This window comes from Papilio polytes, unplaced genomic scaffold (genome assembly GCF_000836215.1).
Source record: "Papilio polytes unplaced genomic scaffold, Ppol_1.0 DF823823.1, whole genome shotgun sequence".
NCBI lineage: Eukaryota > Metazoa > Arthropoda > Insecta > Lepidoptera > Papilionidae > Papilio > Papilio polytes.
Window position 1 is genome coordinate 1,435,035 of NW_013525381.1, and position 17,275 is coordinate 1,452,309.

General features: G+C 32.6%; 4 protein-coding genes across 6 annotated transcripts in view; 2 read left to right on the forward strand and 2 right to left on the reverse strand.

Annotated features, from left to right (window-relative positions):
• The window catches only part of LOC106103339 (MAR-binding filament-like protein 1-1), a 6,122-nt gene extending 4,712 nt beyond the window's left edge, over positions 1–1,410 (reverse strand). Inside the window, exons 1-5 of the mRNA XM_013283077.1 lie at positions 1,405–1,410; positions 880–936; positions 644–712; positions 298–439; positions 116–175 (exon numbers count right to left, since the gene is read on the reverse strand). Of these exons, the coding sequence (XP_013138531.1) occupies positions 116–175; positions 298–439; positions 644–712; positions 880–936; positions 1,405–1,410 (334 nt within the window). The remainder of the gene's footprint in view (positions 1–115; positions 176–297; positions 440–643; positions 713–879; positions 937–1,404) is intronic.
• Positions 1,411–2,140: 730 nt separating this feature from the next.
• Positions 2,141–3,600, forward strand: LOC106103340. The gene is made up of 3 exons (XM_013283078.1): positions 2,141–2,286; positions 2,988–3,103; positions 3,421–3,600. The coding sequence occupies exons 1-3, from the start codon at positions 2,250–2,252 to the stop codon at positions 3,598–3,600; spliced, it is 333 nt and encodes a 110-aa protein (XP_013138532.1). The 5' UTR covers positions 2,141–2,249.
• A 324-nt stretch (positions 3,601–3,924) lies between these two features.
• On the forward strand, positions 3,925–9,115 carry LOC106103417 (spindle pole body component 110-like). Of its 3 annotated transcripts, none has more exons than XM_013283187.1 (16): positions 3,925–4,012; positions 4,184–4,240; positions 4,450–4,534; positions 4,787–4,893; positions 5,025–5,205; positions 5,563–5,702; positions 5,804–5,931; positions 6,002–6,149; positions 6,217–6,390; positions 6,519–6,634; positions 6,800–7,038; positions 7,224–7,348; positions 7,413–7,534; positions 7,624–7,735; positions 7,931–8,170; positions 8,343–9,115. In XM_013283187.1, the coding sequence occupies exons 1-16, from the start codon at positions 3,938–3,940 to the stop codon at positions 9,033–9,035; spliced, it is 2,742 nt and encodes a 913-aa protein (XP_013138641.1). In that variant the 5' UTR covers positions 3,925–3,937; the 3' UTR covers positions 9,036–9,115. The 3 variants fall into 3 exon arrangements, with proteins under 3 accessions (XP_013138641.1, XP_013138642.1, XP_013138643.1); XM_013283188.1 differs by having other exon boundaries at positions 7,937–8,170; XM_013283189.1 differs by lacking the exon at positions 4,184–4,240.
• An 85-nt stretch (positions 9,116–9,200) lies between these two features.
• LOC106103418 (cingulin-like) lies at positions 9,201–15,939 on the reverse strand. Its single transcript, XM_013283190.1, has 18 exons — positions 15,798–15,939; positions 15,622–15,710; positions 13,766–13,828; positions 13,477–13,567; positions 13,254–13,360; positions 12,788–12,968; positions 12,452–12,600; positions 12,160–12,281; positions 11,934–12,084; positions 11,587–11,769; positions 11,321–11,436; positions 11,139–11,247; positions 10,785–10,935; positions 10,528–10,667; positions 10,204–10,316; positions 10,015–10,132; positions 9,665–9,862; positions 9,201–9,587 (listed from the first exon to the last, which is right to left on the reverse strand). Exons 1-18 carry the CDS (start codon positions 15,829–15,831, stop codon positions 9,348–9,350), a joined length of 2,355 nt encoding a protein of 784 aa, XP_013138644.1. The 5' UTR covers positions 15,832–15,939; the 3' UTR covers positions 9,201–9,347.
• Between the last annotated feature and the right edge of the window lie 1,336 nt (positions 15,940–17,275).

Genomic DNA, 17,275 nt, shown 5'->3' on the forward strand with positions numbered 1-17,275 from the left:
CTTTAGACGAGGGTTCAGTTTCGCATTTTTCAATTTCTAAAACGTAAAAAAGGCAATTTACGATTATACTATTACCGACATTAAAATAAATTAAAAATGTGAAGTTCAAACTTACCAGTAGTTAGGTTCAATTCACTTTCATTTGGCGTTTTGTATTCATCGCCAGTTATCAATTCTGAGGGTAAAACCACAATTTTGTTTATTTTAATTACAATTAAATTGCGATACCAAGTGAAATTTACGCTTTAAATAAATTAACTATATACTTATACTAAAAACAATAAAAGCAATAGTTACTTAAAGTATCTTGCAGTTCTTTTATCGCAGGCGGCTCCGATGAATTTCTATCAAGATCGTTTGGTTCTACTTTAAATTCTTTGGTAGACTCACTTACAAATTCTTCACTAGGGTGATAAATTTCATGAGAAATGTGCTGTGGCTGTAACAATTATTATAATTAGATTTACTAGACCATTCTATCGCTGCTGATAATCTGTTTTGTTTAACATACATAACATAAAAAAAATATATATTCTACATAAAGATAAATTGAGACTAAGAGATAACTTTGGTAGCCACTGATTGCAATATTTTAGCGATAAAAAAAGTATTTTGAGTATGTACGAGTTTTACTTCTGCTTACCTCTTCATTAACTTTAGCTTCTGTGACTGCATGTGGTACTTCAATAACATTGTTAGAGCATTTTGTAACCTAAAGCAAATGACAAAAATAAATTATATACAAATTTCAAACGATTAGTGAAATTTTGTCTGAAAATTCTGAGGTCTAGTTACTATCTGAATAAATGAAAGTGCCTGTTTTATTACTATCTAAAACTTGCAGCTATATTCGATAAAGTAATGCAATTTAAAAGTTACCTTATCATCAGTTGCTGTTTCTAAATGGGGTTGACTGCGAAGATGTGCAGCTTTGTGCTGAAAGGAAATATAAAAAATAACGCTTTAACAGTTAACTAAAAGCAGTTACTTAAATAGTTAAAATTTAATTTAAAAAATGACTAATAGTGCAACGTTTCCGCACCTTAAGTGGTGACACGGGCGTGCGAGTGGTGGCGCTGCGAGCGGCGCGTGCAGATGACGCGGCCGCCGTGCGGGGCGCCGCACGATGAAGTCCATCTTTAAAGTTTTGTTATTCCATTTTTAAAAAAGCAACCATTTTATACGTAAATGGTTCTGGAAATTTTTCTGAAATTCTGAGACAAATTCTACGAAATTTTATTTCAAGTGTTTGTTTTATAAAACTTAAAAATTTTAGCAATATGTAAATATAACTACAAAATCAACGCCAACGTATGAGGCTACGATGTAATAGTTAAATAGAATTTTCAGATGATCATAAACCATAACAATTTAGCCAATATAAAATATAATTCAACCTTATACTTGCATTTGGATATTATATCCGGTTAAATTATGCTAAACCACAAGAAGACCATTCTATACATTTTCATTCGCACGCTACTTTTCAGTTGTACAAAGATATATAGATACTTACGTAACTTATCCTTTTGTTGTTTAGCGGTACTAGCCATAGTTGAAATCCAAATTTAATTTAGGAAAAATGCCTGAGATCAATTTTAGGTAATCTAAAAAAAACAACTCAATTTTGATGTTATGACATATTCAAAAGTATTTGTTAAATATCTGACATTGTTCCATTTTTGAAAATACTTTCGTTTGCTTTACTATGTCATGACTGTGGAGAGCAGTCCTAGTTTTTTTGCACCTTTTCAAACAGAAACCTTCCCAAAAGTTCTAGCATTTTATAAAACGAAAAAAAAGTGCTTATTATCTTATAAGAAAGTGTAATTATATAAAAATTACGGGAAACTTAACAGTTAACAAAACAACCTCAAGTCCTTGTTTGTCGTTCCTACTTGTGATGAAGTTTGTAGTGTCGAAGTACACAAAATACCCATTTCAACTAATCAAAAACAGCACCGCCTGACCTTTCTAAAAAAGTTTCATGACAAATAAGGTAGTCATAATATAAAACCGAAAGTTCTAATGCGAGAGTAAATGCCGATTTTTTGTAATCTAACAATAGTTAAAGACTTTTTGGTTATAATGTCAAATGCCAAAAAGCAAGACTGGCCATCATTATTTATATTTTGTCTGTATTGAAATGTCATTGGCATCGTTTTAGGATTGTTGCTTTATAATTTAAATTTTAGTATACTGTTTCTATTTATTTTAAAAATCTTTGTGTGATTATAATGTAAGTGATCATGTCCAACGATTTATCAGATAAGTCAAGAATACAAGGTAAGCGTATTGGTAGCACTCCAGGCACACAAATGACATAGCAGGCTTATTATGTACTCACTGTTTGGACATTCACATCAATAAAATTATTGATTATAAATACCAATTAAAATCTGTTCGAGGGGAAAATATCCCATTGAACCGATCGGTCGACTGGGCTCAACAAGAAACAACCTGTAAGAGCACTTTTTAGTATTTCAATCCATTACATATTTTGACGTACGGAATATTAAATTTTACACTTGCAGTTTTGTTATAGCCAAAGAACTAGACATAGTAAACAACATTTTTTCACCGGTAACTTCTTTGAAAGGTACTATGTCGAGTTGTCAATTCTTGTACACCACCTCGTGTCCTTGTATTGACAATTTATAAAACATTTTATATAATTATAATTATTCCACTTTATTTAAAAAATAAACTAAACAGTGTAACAAAAAAAATATAAACATTTCAATACAATATTAACTTCACCTATTGGTAATTCATTTAAACACAATGTGGTTTTAGGACCTATTAATAGATAGTGCTAGTGAGGATCATGTGAAAAATGTCTCAAATGAAGTGACAACTATGCTTCCTTCATATATTTTTTGAATCTCTTTGGTTGTAGCCAAGTATTGCCGCATTGGTGCTCATGTTTATACAGTTACTAGTAATTAAAACTTATAAGTAAAAAAGATGTAACTCTTTGTTTCCAGACATAATAGAAGCAGCGAGAATGCCATTAAAATGCCGCATCCCGCGCAGCGTTCGCACCGACAAGCGGGGGATAGTACCATTCTCAGTTAACAGGACCAAACTCAACAATACAGATGTAATTACGCTATTCTATGTTATTTTGCTTTATAGTTATTTATTAAAGAAAGTAAATAAGCCTTACAACTCTTATTCTAACACAATAGGGAAAACATTAATCTCTACCTTTATTTCGTAATTTTCATGAAGTATGTGTTTTTGTTCATGTTTATTTTGTGTGTTATATTTTGCTTAAAAACTAATAAAAAGTAAAGGATTACAATAAACCCCCTCCATGTTGATTACGGAATATTTTTTAATAGTTAATTTGTTTCGTCATTGTTAACCCGCTATACTTTATTTTTTAATCAAATATTATTCCATAATTGTTTTCAGGTGAAGCAGAGGTCGATAAGTCGTGGTAGGACAGAGAAGGCGCAAGTCAATGATATGACACGGTCAGCTCGGCTAGAGCGGGACAGGATCTCCTCAGCCTTGAAAGTAAGATTAATGGCATCCCTTACATTATCTTTGAAGATAACAGAGACGACTAAAATCCAGTTGGTGGCATTATAACTCACGGTTACAAATATTGTAATCGTATGGAAATGACGCACAGGAAGAGGATATATGATCTTTCTCTGCGTCTCCTCCTTTGTCAATTATGCATAGCCATCGGTCACTTTGCTATTTTAGTTCAGGTGGTCTCTTCCCGGTAAAAACCAATTTGTTCTATACTTAGAAAAATATATTTCCAAATCGCCTTCCTTCAAAATCATTTAAGCATTAAGTGTATCACCTCAAGAGCTGAATACGCACCTTCAGTTGCTCCTGCTTGGCATTTTTTGACCCCTTATCTCTAAACAAAGATGTAAGGATTTTAAAGTCGCATTGTTTTCAGAGACAACCGCCAATGATAACAAGACGTATTACCGAAAATCTAAGAAATAAAACTGCTTCGCCAGTTATAATGGTGCCAGTGCTACAGGTCAACTAATATATTGAATAACTTTTAGTTAAATCCATGTTGATGAATTATAATTTGAGCACAAACAAAATGTTGTGTAGCCAAACAGATTAGTTGATGCAATTTTCTTCACACCTTCAAAAGTAGTAGTAGAAATTAGAATTAAATATTAAATGATCACTATTTTTTAAGCCTAAGGCGGTAAGAATGTTGTATTCGAACAAAAACACCGGACATTTACCAGATCAGGTAATAAGTAAATTATATTAAAATCATATTTCAATTATCACTCGTGTGCAGAAGCTTTGTCAATGGCCTCATGACGTCACGCGTTAACTAACAATACCGAGCAGATGAGAATGGGACGTCATCGATACTACTGGGAAGGGAAGTCAACGGCAAACCTTCTGCGCACGGCTAATATAAAATCTCTGACTCATATCAAAATTATATGACAGGAGACAATAAACCAGTATGAAGAGATGGAAGTCCAGCAGAGTGAGTCAAATGATGCTCTTGGCTACGGGGACTTGTCTGTCGGTGGTAAGTATCTTACTGATATTATAAATGTAAAAGTTAAGATGAACAAACCTCCATTGTTAGAACTTGTAGCCTGTACAACTGAACGGATTGCGATGAAATTTGGCATAGATGTAGAGCATAGTCTGAATGAACACAAAGGCTACTCACTTTTTAATTTCACGCTGATAGAGAATTAGTAAAAGATTTGGCAGGAGTGGGGGAAGAGTTACTAAAAAAGTAATAATTAAATAACATTTCTATTTTAATTATTAGATACAAGAAAATCTGTTGACAATGAATCAAAACAAGACATTATAAATGAATGGGTAAAAAGAAACGACGAGTTTCAGAAGATGAAAAGTGAATTGAATCAGAGACAGGTAAGAATCTGGCCATTTACAAAAAAGGAATAAAAACTACAGGCATTATAGAACTAAAATTTTTACTGAAGTTTCGGCAATCTGACTGTTACACGATTGTTATCGTTCATATAATATTTTATATTTTACAGAGATCAATATTGGATCTTTACGCTTCTCTAAATATAATACATAAAAAGATGGTAGCGGCAGGACACAGCGCGGACGTGCCGCTCGTCGAGGACCTGCATATCATGAACGTCGCCAAAATGACACCCGAACAACTGCTTAAACTGTGCGCAGAAAGTTCTAAGATGAAGAATAATGTTAACGGTTAGTACATTTCTTTTCTAGTAACTCTCTACTACGGTGAGAACTTGCTAAGAGAACTTGAGACACGTCAAAAAGTTCTACGACACTACCAAATTGGTCCACTTCATGTTTCTCATGTTTTAATTGGTCTAATTATCAATTAGCAATAGTTTAGTTAGAAGAAACTGCTGATAGTTTTTACTTTCTTTCCCGATACTAGAAGCATGTAATTTTTAGTTTCTTTCTTTGTGAATGTGAAAAGTTCACTCACGAAACCTTACAAAATATACCTCTAAATTATATCTTGCATACATACTAGTTATTACGAACAGCGGTCAAGTAGTGATTAAAAATGTGTGAATTATAATATCTCTTTAGTTCTAGACGAATTACCTTTGGATAATAGAATGGTATTGGACAAATTATACAAAATACCTGAAAAATTATTTGCGACATGTGAACAAGCTTTAGATAACAAGAAAACTATAATAGAATGGCTAGACTCATTGAAATCCCAGGTATTTCACAATAGTTTACAGAAATTTTAAAGTACAAATTTGAATAAAGACATTATAAAAATTAAACAATGATGTCTGTAAATATTTTTTTTAATTCATAGATCAGTGTACAGAATCTGAAGCAAAAAATTCAAGAATATAATATGAAAAATGAGATGTTAGCCGGTACATTGAAAAAGATTAAAAATGAATGTATGACGCAAGTACAAGAAGTAGAGCATTACATAAGGTAAGCTAAATAAATACAGTAATAGTATTCCTGTATTTATTATAAATAGTAATGATTAATTTATTATCAGAGAAAGAGTGAACGATACAATGGCTCTACATTTGCAAACCGAAAATTTGACATACAAATTGTCGGAACTAAATTCACACAATGCTGATCTTCAGAAACTATTAAATAATGCGGAAAATTTGAAATCGTACACAAATAAAAACAAAGCGGTAAGACACTGATTTTTATCTTATAAATGATATTTTAGTCAAGTTATTAATTTCACACACAAAATAGGAAATCGAAAAGGAATTAAAAGACAAACAAAAGACTATGAGAGATCGTCTTTCGAAAGCCGAGGGCCAAGTCAAAATGGAGGCGGAACACTCGAGCCAATTGGAAGCTGCTCTGAATAAAGTTAACACAGAATTAGAGTCAAAGATGGCATTGATAAAGCAATTACAAGAGCAAGTACGTATTCAAATACTTTACATCTTTAGAACGAGTTGAATTAAAATCAACCTTACAGTAGTTACTTTGTAATATCTAGAAAGTTGTTTTTCATATTTTTGTTAATATAAATGATCTTTTTTTAACAGAACGACAGATTAAAAAGAAACTATGATGAAGAATTAAAGAAGTTGAATGAAGCAGTCATAGAAAATACAATTAATTTAGAAAAGATAGCACAAGACCGGGAAAAAATACAATTTGAGTGAGTATTTATCGTAATTATTTGTTTGTACTAATAAGGTGAATACCTTTTAACAGCTACATACTGTAGCTATATATTTTAACTCTCAGAATCTTATGCAATTGCTTTTTTTAATACCCTAACCTACAAAAAAAAACATAAATATTAATTATTAATTAAAAACAGGAAAAACGACCTCGAAAGCAAATTGACACAACTTACAATGTACTATAATGAATCACTCAACAATACAAAGTTAGAGCTTAAAGCAAATATAATGAAACTTAGTGAAGCTGAAACAAAATATAATACTGAAATTGAAGAACAAATAAAACTGGCGTCGGAGTATCGTAACCAAGTATTGGAAGCAGAGTTACAGAATAAGTTGCTTTTACAAAAAATAGAAGAATTGGAATATAGATCAGGTGAGCGGTTCGGTTAGTTTACCATGGGAGAAACTATTCTGTCGTCATATACAATGAGATAGTTATTAACAACTATATAGTTCGCAGCAGCATCAACTCTGTACCAAGGGACCATTGCCATTATAGAATACTGCAATTTTAATACAAATTTATTGGTATCACGAGTTTTTTTTTCTATTTTATAGCTAGCACAAAGGATGTGGATATTGAAATGAATAATATAAAGTGTGACCTCGAAAAAGAACGATCAGAAACTAAAAACTTTAAAAACATACTGGTACAACAGACTGAATCACTTCGTGCAATGGAGGTAATGTTAGAAATATATTCGTAAAACGTCCATTATATGTGTCCTTATGTTAATTTTTTTTTAGTTCAACCTCAAATTAACTCAAGAAGAGAACGAAATAATGAATAGAAATATATTAGACAAAGAAGAATATATTAAAGAGCTTAAAAATCGGGAAGAAACGTTAAAATTGCAGCTACAAGAAAGGTATCTAATTTAATAAATTTTATTTTCTTTTTTAATTTAAACGTCAATAACGCAGCAGTATTACAAAAAGATTTGCTTTAACATTCCAGTGAATCTAAAATGGAATATTATGAGAAGGAATTAATGCAATTAAAAGAGCACATTGTACAATTGCAAGAACAATTTGGTGGATTAAATGATATTAACGATCTATATGAAACGGTATTTATTTTTGTAATCATAATTTCTTTAACAACTAATATTACGAACAGTGAATGTAACATAAGAACACCAACATAAGTGCTCTTAATTATGCAGTTTGGCATTTGTTCTTTAATTGTAGTCAAAAATTTGCTTTTAAAATTAAAATAATGATATTTCTTAACTACATGTTTCTTAACTCTCTCTTTTTTTAAGTTAAAGAAACAAAAAGATGAACTAAATAAAGTCACTAACGAAAACAATGAACTATCTGAAAAGATTCAAAAAAATTTAGTGGAATTAAATGAAGCGTTGGAAACTAATAAAATAAATAGACAAAAGTTACAAGAAAAAGAGGATCTCATAAAAACTTTAATAAAATCAGAAGAAGAACAATGTAATATTATTAAACAACTAAGAAACAATTTAGACGTCAGGAGTAATGAAGACGCCGAGGTTTGATTTTTTTCTAATAGTAGATAAAAATACTTGGAATATTTTTAGGGAGGGTTAGTTATTTTTTATGTAGGTCCTGTGAATATTTCTTAATATTTATACTTTGTGATATTGTAGAAAATTCAGTATCTTATTTAAAAAAAAAATATGTATGTCTAAATGAATATTTTAGGTTGCCAAGGAGCTAGAAGTAAAGAAATTGGAAATTAATAATCTTGCTAATAATTTAGAAACTAGAAAACAACAAATAACGCAGTTAGAGAAGATTGTGTTAACCTTGGAAGAGAAAGTTCGCAAATCAAACTCGATAAGAAAAAAATGTGAAGAGAAAATCAATTTGCTAGAAACGAAAATTGGAATTTACGAATCACATCAGTATAAGGAAGGAGTTATTGCAAATTCAAAGAATCTAAATAAATTTTTAAAACTTCTTGAAGAGGAAATTGACACTCCGATGGATGTCCAAGACTTTCATAGTGAAGAAGGTACTAAAAATAGTATTACTTCTGATAAAGATCGTCACCACGAACGACGAACACCCATCGTGCTTGAACAAAAAGTGTTGCAAAAAAAATATACATTGACCGATAATGTAGTCAAAAAAGCCAACCTTACTCAGAAATGTGATTTATTCAACGGTGACCACTTAGATCGTAAAGAAGTTAATTCTAAAATTGATAATAATGGCCAGAAAGCAAAAACATGCGGCTTGGATTCAGATACGGACGAAGTACCAAAACGAAAGATTATTACTAATCATTTGCATGATAAAATATTATCAAGAAACTTACAAGCACTGTTGTATGGAAAGCATCTGACCGATAAAAAGGACAAAATGTTTGTTTTGGCTGGGCATAGACTTTAAATTGGCTTATTTATTTTTTTGTATTTTCTTGTTTCTATTCCCATGTAAATTTGTTAACTTTTTGATATATAATTTTTAAAGAGATGACTTCTTTTGTATATAAATTGGCAAGGACCTGCTCTAAATAAACTAAGAACGTTAGGAGTTACAGAAATAAAACCAAAGTATGAGGTACGGTAATGACTTTATTACTATAATTTGAATAGTATAGGTTTCAAAGGAGTAAGAACTTTTAACGTAAATTTACGGAAAAAAAACAAAATAAAACCAAATGTTAAGAAAATTACATCCCGTTTTTTGAAATGGAGGAAATTATAATGATGGATCAGACAACAGAGTGTTTTGGGATCCAGGACCCACGAGACGTAGAATTTGTCTTTCCAGCATAGCCTTTCGTCTCTCCAGCTGGGTGCGCACTTTGCCTTCTCTCTCCAGCTGCAAGCTCTGCATCAAGATGGCGCTCTCCAGCTGAAGTACCCTGGCCCGCTCCGTCTGCAGCGCCGACCACGTGTCGTTTGCATCTTGGCATAGAGATGACACGACTTGCGATGTCTGAAGTAAAAATGTATCCGAGTTGTTTGTACGTACCATAGAATTTTGTACCAACTTTGTAACAGAAATTACCACACCGTTGCTTCGTCAAATTCTTTAGGCTCGTGCTGTCCCTCGAGGTGAGCGGCGAGGTCGCGGCGCGCACGCGTTACTTTAGCGAACATGTCCGCCGCGCGCTCGTACCGCTCCAGCATGAGGGCGCGCGACGCCGCCGCCGTCACCAGTGCAGACCGCTCGCGGCTAAGTGTCGCTACTTGCATTTGCATCTCTAGCAACTGTCACAAAATATGAAACAAAATATGAACGCTATCTCTTTTAATTCACACTAAGGGCTTACGCGATGTCCCAGATCTGGATATTACATAAAACAATAGTGAGTGTAAATTAGATACCGATAGAGAACTTTTCTATAAAATAATTAACCAACCTCAGTTCTAAGATCCTGGTAAGGCGTATCCCTGGAGTAACAGTCGTAATTCCTCAAGCGCTTTACTTCAAGACGCAAAGCAGCTAATTGAGTCTCGTACTCTGACATACTTTGTTCCCTGTTAAACATATTTGACTATTCAAGATCTATTAATTATATTACCATTAACAGGTGTGGAAGTTTCCTTACATTATCTTCTCATTTGCTCGCTGTTCGTCGATAATGGATTGCAGTTTTGCTATTCTCTGTTCTCTGTCCAATAATTCAGTAGCCATTTTATTATCGTTATCACTTTCTATTTGCTGTAGAGTTAAATAATGAATGCAAGATAAAAAATTGTGAAAATCACATCAAAGAAACTTGCTTTATTTAATTATCATATCTTAAAATCTCTTACGTTTTTTTTTTTGTTTTAAAAGAGATTTATTTTAAGTTAAGAGAAGAGAATATTTAATAATAAGAGGTCTACAACGTTTTCTTTTTTTATAAAAATCCTAACAATGTCACACTTACCGCAATTCTGGATAAGGAATTTAAAAAGTTGTCTTTATCGGTGCGAGTTTGTCGCAGCTCCTCCTCGACCCTAACGAGTGCGGCACGCGTGTCTTGTAGCTCCTTCCAAATTTCAGTTTCCCCGTCTGAAGGCTCGCCTTCTAAACAATTCACGGGAAATCAGTGTAGAGTACAATAGAATAAAGCTAAGGTTAGCAACGTGAGGCGAGTATTCTGGCAATCCTGTATCTAATATAGTACAACGAAATTGGCCATACCTTTAGACGGCAGGTAGTCGAGACAATGTTCTTTTTCTATGTTGAGGAGCTTAGTACATCGTTCTTGGATTACAGATAGCTGTTTCTCTAAATCTTTAACTCGATCTTGAAGTGCCGCTGCACGCGATTCAGCCTCCAGATGAGCTTTCTCCTGTAAAAAATTAGGAATGCTAAAAACGATTGATAGATTGAGTAGAGTACCTTGATACTTTTTGTCTGTACCATTGAGACTATGTTTGCAAATTTAAAAATACCCTATTCAACTTTTAAGATAGTATAGCGCATAAAATGTACATTCGTATTAATAATGAGTGAGATAAGTGTATAAAAATATATAGAGACAAGCTTCGAAACCTTTTCTGATAACTTGGCCTGCAGCATATCAGCGCGATTCCTTTGTTTGCATTCCCGCTCGGAAACAGCGTTTTCAGTCAACACTAGTTGCTCACGCAGCTCTTTGACCCTGCATAAAGATTTCTTGTTAAAATGTTGACATCATAGCAAACAAAATTTTCTAATAAGGATAAGATAACAACCGTAGTTCGAGAGCATCTCGCTGCTGTGATAACGCCTCGATGGTCATTTCTCCAGTTTTTGAGAGTTCGATCAATTTCTTCGACCGGGTATCGTAGCTTAGTTCACGATGACGATACTAATAGCAGAAAAATACAAAGCTTATATAACTTTTGAAACGAGAACGCTAAAATAAAATCATATTTAAATGTTAATGACGCAGTATGTAGACTTTATAGATGTTAATGCCAAATTGTTTATTATGATCTATTAAAATAGTGTTGATTACTAGTTGTTCCAATTCCTTCTGTTTGCGTTTCGCTGCATCCAGCTCCGTCTTTCCTTCCTTGACCTGCTTTTCCAAATTGACGATCCGACTTCGTGCGACGCGCAGCATGCTTTCCGCAGTCGATACTATTTCCCTTAAACTTTCCTTTGCTGATTTCTCTTTGTTCAGCTGCTCTTGTAATGCCTGTTTTGTAAAATTTAGTTTAGTCAAACAAAATTTAGTACCACAATTATGATAATTTCTTTCCTACGGTCAAAATCTTTATCCTATATGTTTGTAAATTTTCTTTTTCAGTTGTAAATATATTTATAATCAGTACAAAGCGATCGTTCAATTTTTAACATAACCTCATATTTAAATATATCTTCCGTCTTTCCATCTTCTTGTCCTTCGCCATCTTTTTTCGATTTTTCGTCAAGTTTATCTTGCAAAATTAAATTTTCATTTTGTAATCGTTCAACCTTCTTTATCAAATTTTCCCGGTCAAGCCAGGGCATTCTGAAATAATTTGAAACGTAGTAAACAAAATTGACAATTTCAATTAATTTTCTGTTGATAAGGTAAAATAATTACTTAGCCACTTCAAACGACTGCTTAATTTTGGACCTAATATTTTCTGTTAATGTCACCACCAGTTTCTTTATATTCTCTGTTTGAGATTCAAATTCAGCGTTTTTGTTCTTCCATTCAGTGTTCTGGAAGTATTATAAAATTCAATAAAACACGCTCTTAAATTAAATGGTTATCTATGTAGATATTTTGCGTGGATATCTTAACCTAATCTAGTATGTTAAAACACACCCTTAGTCGTACAATTAAAGATACAATTTAGGTAACTACTTTGCAATTAATATGTAGTACTCACAGAATGTACGCTAAGTCGTTCAGGACGAGCCTTGGAGCGCCACAGTTGTAAGATCTCGTTGCGACGTATCATGATCTCCGAGTTCACCGCACGCACCTCGTCGGGGATCACAGTCAGCAGGGAATGGAGCCGTCGTAACATTTGTGGCCCTGGAAACAAATCATTTCCGTTAAAACTCTTACCCGTAATTTATTTCAACTACTATCTACACCATAAAATCTTGGCTGTGTTTGTCGAGATCATCCTATATGGAATTATACCGTCGAGATTTTTAAGAAACATTACTTAGTACATGAAATAATATAAACGTTTAGTGAACAAAAGGAAAATAGTTACCAAATCCCTCATTAATTTCCATGCTTCGTAAAGACGCTATGTCATTTCTTAACAGTAGAAGCAAATCATTTGCCGGCCAACCGGATATCGAGAGCAGCCTAAGATCTCCGAGATTATTGTCGTTTATTCCACATCTAGCCTCTATTTCTTTCAATGATGCGTATGTCTCTATCAGCATATTCTAAAAAAGGTTGCCCGACTGAAAGTCCTTTAAAGTTCACAGAATTAAATACTACAAGTACAAGCGACTTTACAAGCAATATACTGAAACGCAGATGTAGCAAACGTGATGCAAGCAGGGTTTCATCTTTAACAATCGCTTTTAAAAGTAATCTATATATTAGCTTCGATATTATCCACTTTTAAATTAATAATGTACACATTTTTACTGATGATAATACAAAGAAACTTAAACCTAAAGCACACAATTTAATTAATCTTATTTCTCAATATATTTTGATCCTACCTGTTGACTCATAACGTTCTTACGAAGCTTTATAAACTCTCTTCTCTTGCCGGCGTACGAACGCATGGTTTTCGAAATGACTGTCGGCGGCAAAAGTACATCTTTTTCTGAATAGTAAGAAGTAAGTTTTTTAATAATTGAAGAATTCTTCACTTTTAAGACATCAATTTTATATACTTACATTATTTCATACGACAAAATGAAAGTATCAAAATAAACCAACCTGTCTCCGTCAAAGTTAAGTTTGCGTAATCATCTTCAGTATGAAAATGAACTGGTGATGACGGCCGCTTCTCATCTGCCTTCTTCGCCACCTTTACACAACAAATTCATAATGTTTAGACATATGGAACTATTAAGTTAAAACAAGGCGAGAAGAATTTGGAGAGAATAATAAGTTGACTTTCAAAGGAATTGTTAAAAACCAACTAAAACAAGCAAGACCTGCAGCATTAAAGGAAGAAGAAAACAGATAGCGGATATAATTTGATAATATTAAAAAAATCACATACATTTGTAGGCGACATACTTCGATGTCTTTTCCCAGCAACAAGTTTTTTCTGTACATTCTGTCTCTGTAAAAGAAAACAACAGTCACTTTTAGTCCTGTTCGTTTTTCAATAACTTTTATCCCGAATGAACATCACGTATCTTGCATACCGAAGTTTAAAATAAGAAAAGGAGGGTTTTGATTTAGGTGCATGCTGAGCAGATTCCCAGAAAAACAATCATTCTTAACTAACGTGAAGAGCCGTGGCGTATAATTGATGGGTTAAAATTGTTACCTTTATAATTATAACAGGGAATTTCCTTGGTACCTTTACAGGTTGTCAAACTTAGCAATTAAAAATGAATTTAAAAATGAAGAGAGCTGAAATTGATTTATTTTTCTTTGATAAGCATACATACGTTATGTTGTTGAGCAAGTTATTTACTGGGAATAGTGCAGAGTCAAATGTAAGAGAATAAGTTTATTAATAAATACGTATATGGTATCTTTACATTAAATGTTTGTTGTCTTTGTTTGTATCACAAAAGATAACGAAATAATAGTCGGTTTCCCAGTTACGTTTAACCAATCCCTAGTGTTTTTGTTTGGTAACTTCATGAAATGCGTTTCCAAACTACTTAACTTGAGTTTTACTTCCTTAAAACATAGATCAACCTAACAATAATGAATCATTAGGTTAAGAATATAATAAAAAGAAACTTCAGAAACCCAGCATAAGTGAAGTTATTGTACACAATTTCTTCAGTCAGTTTGTGCGACATTGAAGTTTGACTTGTCTCCCGGCTGTGCAAACAAAACTGTTTATTGTTAATTATTATGTGTTACGTTTAACATAAAGTGGACAGTTGAATTACATACATTGTCTTACAGAAATACATATTTATTTACCATTTCAGAAAAGTAACGACCGCTATATTCTTCACATAATTAATTTCTAAAGTTGCAATAAAAGTATTTATCGTGTACAAAACGATTGCAAATATAGTGTTTGAATTAATAAGTATACAATTATGTAAACAATTTATTTAATAGGTTTAGAGCAAGCGCACACATTTAACTAAACTATCGAACAACTGTTTAGTCCCGCTTTACCTATGAGCTTGTAAGAGGTGCGAACACTAATCTGTTTTTACTTGTGCAACTAAACAGTCGAATTGGCTGCGAAATAATCGGAATCGCAACACAGTTGTGCTTATAGTGTAAAGGTGTGCGCCCGCTATTAGTATGATTATGGTGAATATATTCAAAACACACATCCGCCGTGACACCGATCAGGGCTTATAAAGTAGTTATTAACGTGAATATAAAATATACATAAAATTATATGTACTATCCTTGTGACTTATCTTAAATTAAATTCTAATGAGCTAGGATTGTATGGATTTATTGCACGACGACGACCTTTAGAAAATATAGCTGTTCCCGTGCGGCTTCATCAACATAAATTTGTGAAAATTTTAATTTATTGTTTACATTTGTCAAATTATCAATTCCAAATGTCAAAATGACATGACATGAAGACAAACCATGGCAATCTTACTTCCTTGATGTTGGCAGCTTGTAGCTTATGGTCCCTTTCTCAGATTAGGGTTTTTATCCATTTTATTTATCCTCTAAGTTTAACAGCGTAAAAATATATAGCCTAAAGCGTGGCGTAAGTATAGGACTTTTTATTAAAGGTAGAATTACTCAAAAATATGCTGTGATTGCTGAAATGTTACGCCACAAAGTATTGTGTGTTTACACTTTATTATATTAGTATAGATATAGATTGACTACCTCAACATTTAAGAACAAAAGACAATCAAATATCATAGATTTTTTCAGAGTGGTAAGTTATAATAAAAATAATCTTACTCGTGCATTTAAATTATTAGGACTGGCTGATTGCGAACGTTTGACCGGGCGCGGTTGTTCCCATCTTCTAGCAACAGTCGTATTGATATCTACAAAAATATATGATCACATATAGTAGAATCGCAACTGAAGTTGTTTTTAAAACAAAATAACATTATTTTTATGTAAATTCTCACCGGATCTTAGAGAGGTTCCACCAGAGTCTAACATGTTGAAATTACGAAAATTTTGTTGATTTACACCAAGTTTTATAATAGTTATAAAAACTGTTAAATGTTATTGCGAAGAATGTGACAGCGTTTTGTTAGGTTATGTAAAATTGTCAGAGAAAATTAAAAAAACTTTACTTCCGCTATCATGAAAAAGATTTTATCAACCATTAAGTTGACAATTACAAACTTTTTTGTAGGTAAATAAAAAAATTCTACTCCACCTTTTCTTCCGTGCGTTCTACCTTCAAGACACGAGACAAGTGATTGAAACCAAAGAGTAAGTTTGTTTCAAGACAGTTCTCTTAAGAAAATGTGATGTTTTTTTACGATGACAAAACATACAGGTATGTTAGTGTAAGCCTTTACAAAAATAGCTTATTTTTAAATCGATAAGCCATAGATTATTAAAGTAAATACAGCTAAGTACTTAAGTAGGTCAAGTACAAGACAGATAGCTATGCGAAACATTCGTAAACAAGTTTTCTTAAAAATAAAATTCAGAACATGATATTTGTGTCGATTATTTTGAGAGTCTACGAGCCTAGGTATTCTAGAATACTACGCCTAAACACAAGGTCAAGTTTCCACTGTGGAGTTCGGACTTGTTAGTTTTAATAATAAAAACAAAATTCAATTCCATGCCAATGACAAATTGTCATTGGCATGGAAGTTGATTTGACAAAATGGCAGTTACGGTGAGTCGGATATTTGATAGGAAAACTCTTTGACGAAACTATTTTCATCGCAATCGATATCAATGTAACTAACAAAGAAAGATATTTACGCTGTTGAAAGGTTTTCTTTATCTTTGAATGATTGATCTTCAATATTTCACATATTATGGATAAAATCAAAAATTGATTAATATTTTTATCTGTTTATCAATTCACATTACAAAAGACTTTAGATTCTTATCATACAAACAAACAATAGTCAAGTAGCAAGAAATGTACAAACAAGATTAGACTAACACGTGTACAATGAAACAAATTAATTATATGGACATTTTGTTGTTACAAATACATAGACATATTTGTGATAAGCTAAGAAACTGGCAGACGGTGACTGGGTGCCATGACGAGACAGTGAAATGAGATATATAAAGTACATATGTATTTATGTCCTTTAAAGAATAAACATAAGGATGTTTACAACCAAAATTTAGGCAGAACAGAGATCCTTTATAATGTTCCACGACATTGATATCATTTATCTATCAAATGTCGGCTATCAAAAACGTTCGTACAAACAGCGATTAGGATTTGTGTAAATTGCACAAAACCAATACTTTTATCTGATCCTTCAAGGCTACACCCATGACCAATATTGGGATAACATTTCTTATCTCATGTTTGGATTATAAATAATTTACAATAAAATATCATATAATCCATGATTAATATTATTACCGATTAGTGTTTACCATACAAACCGAAAAAAAA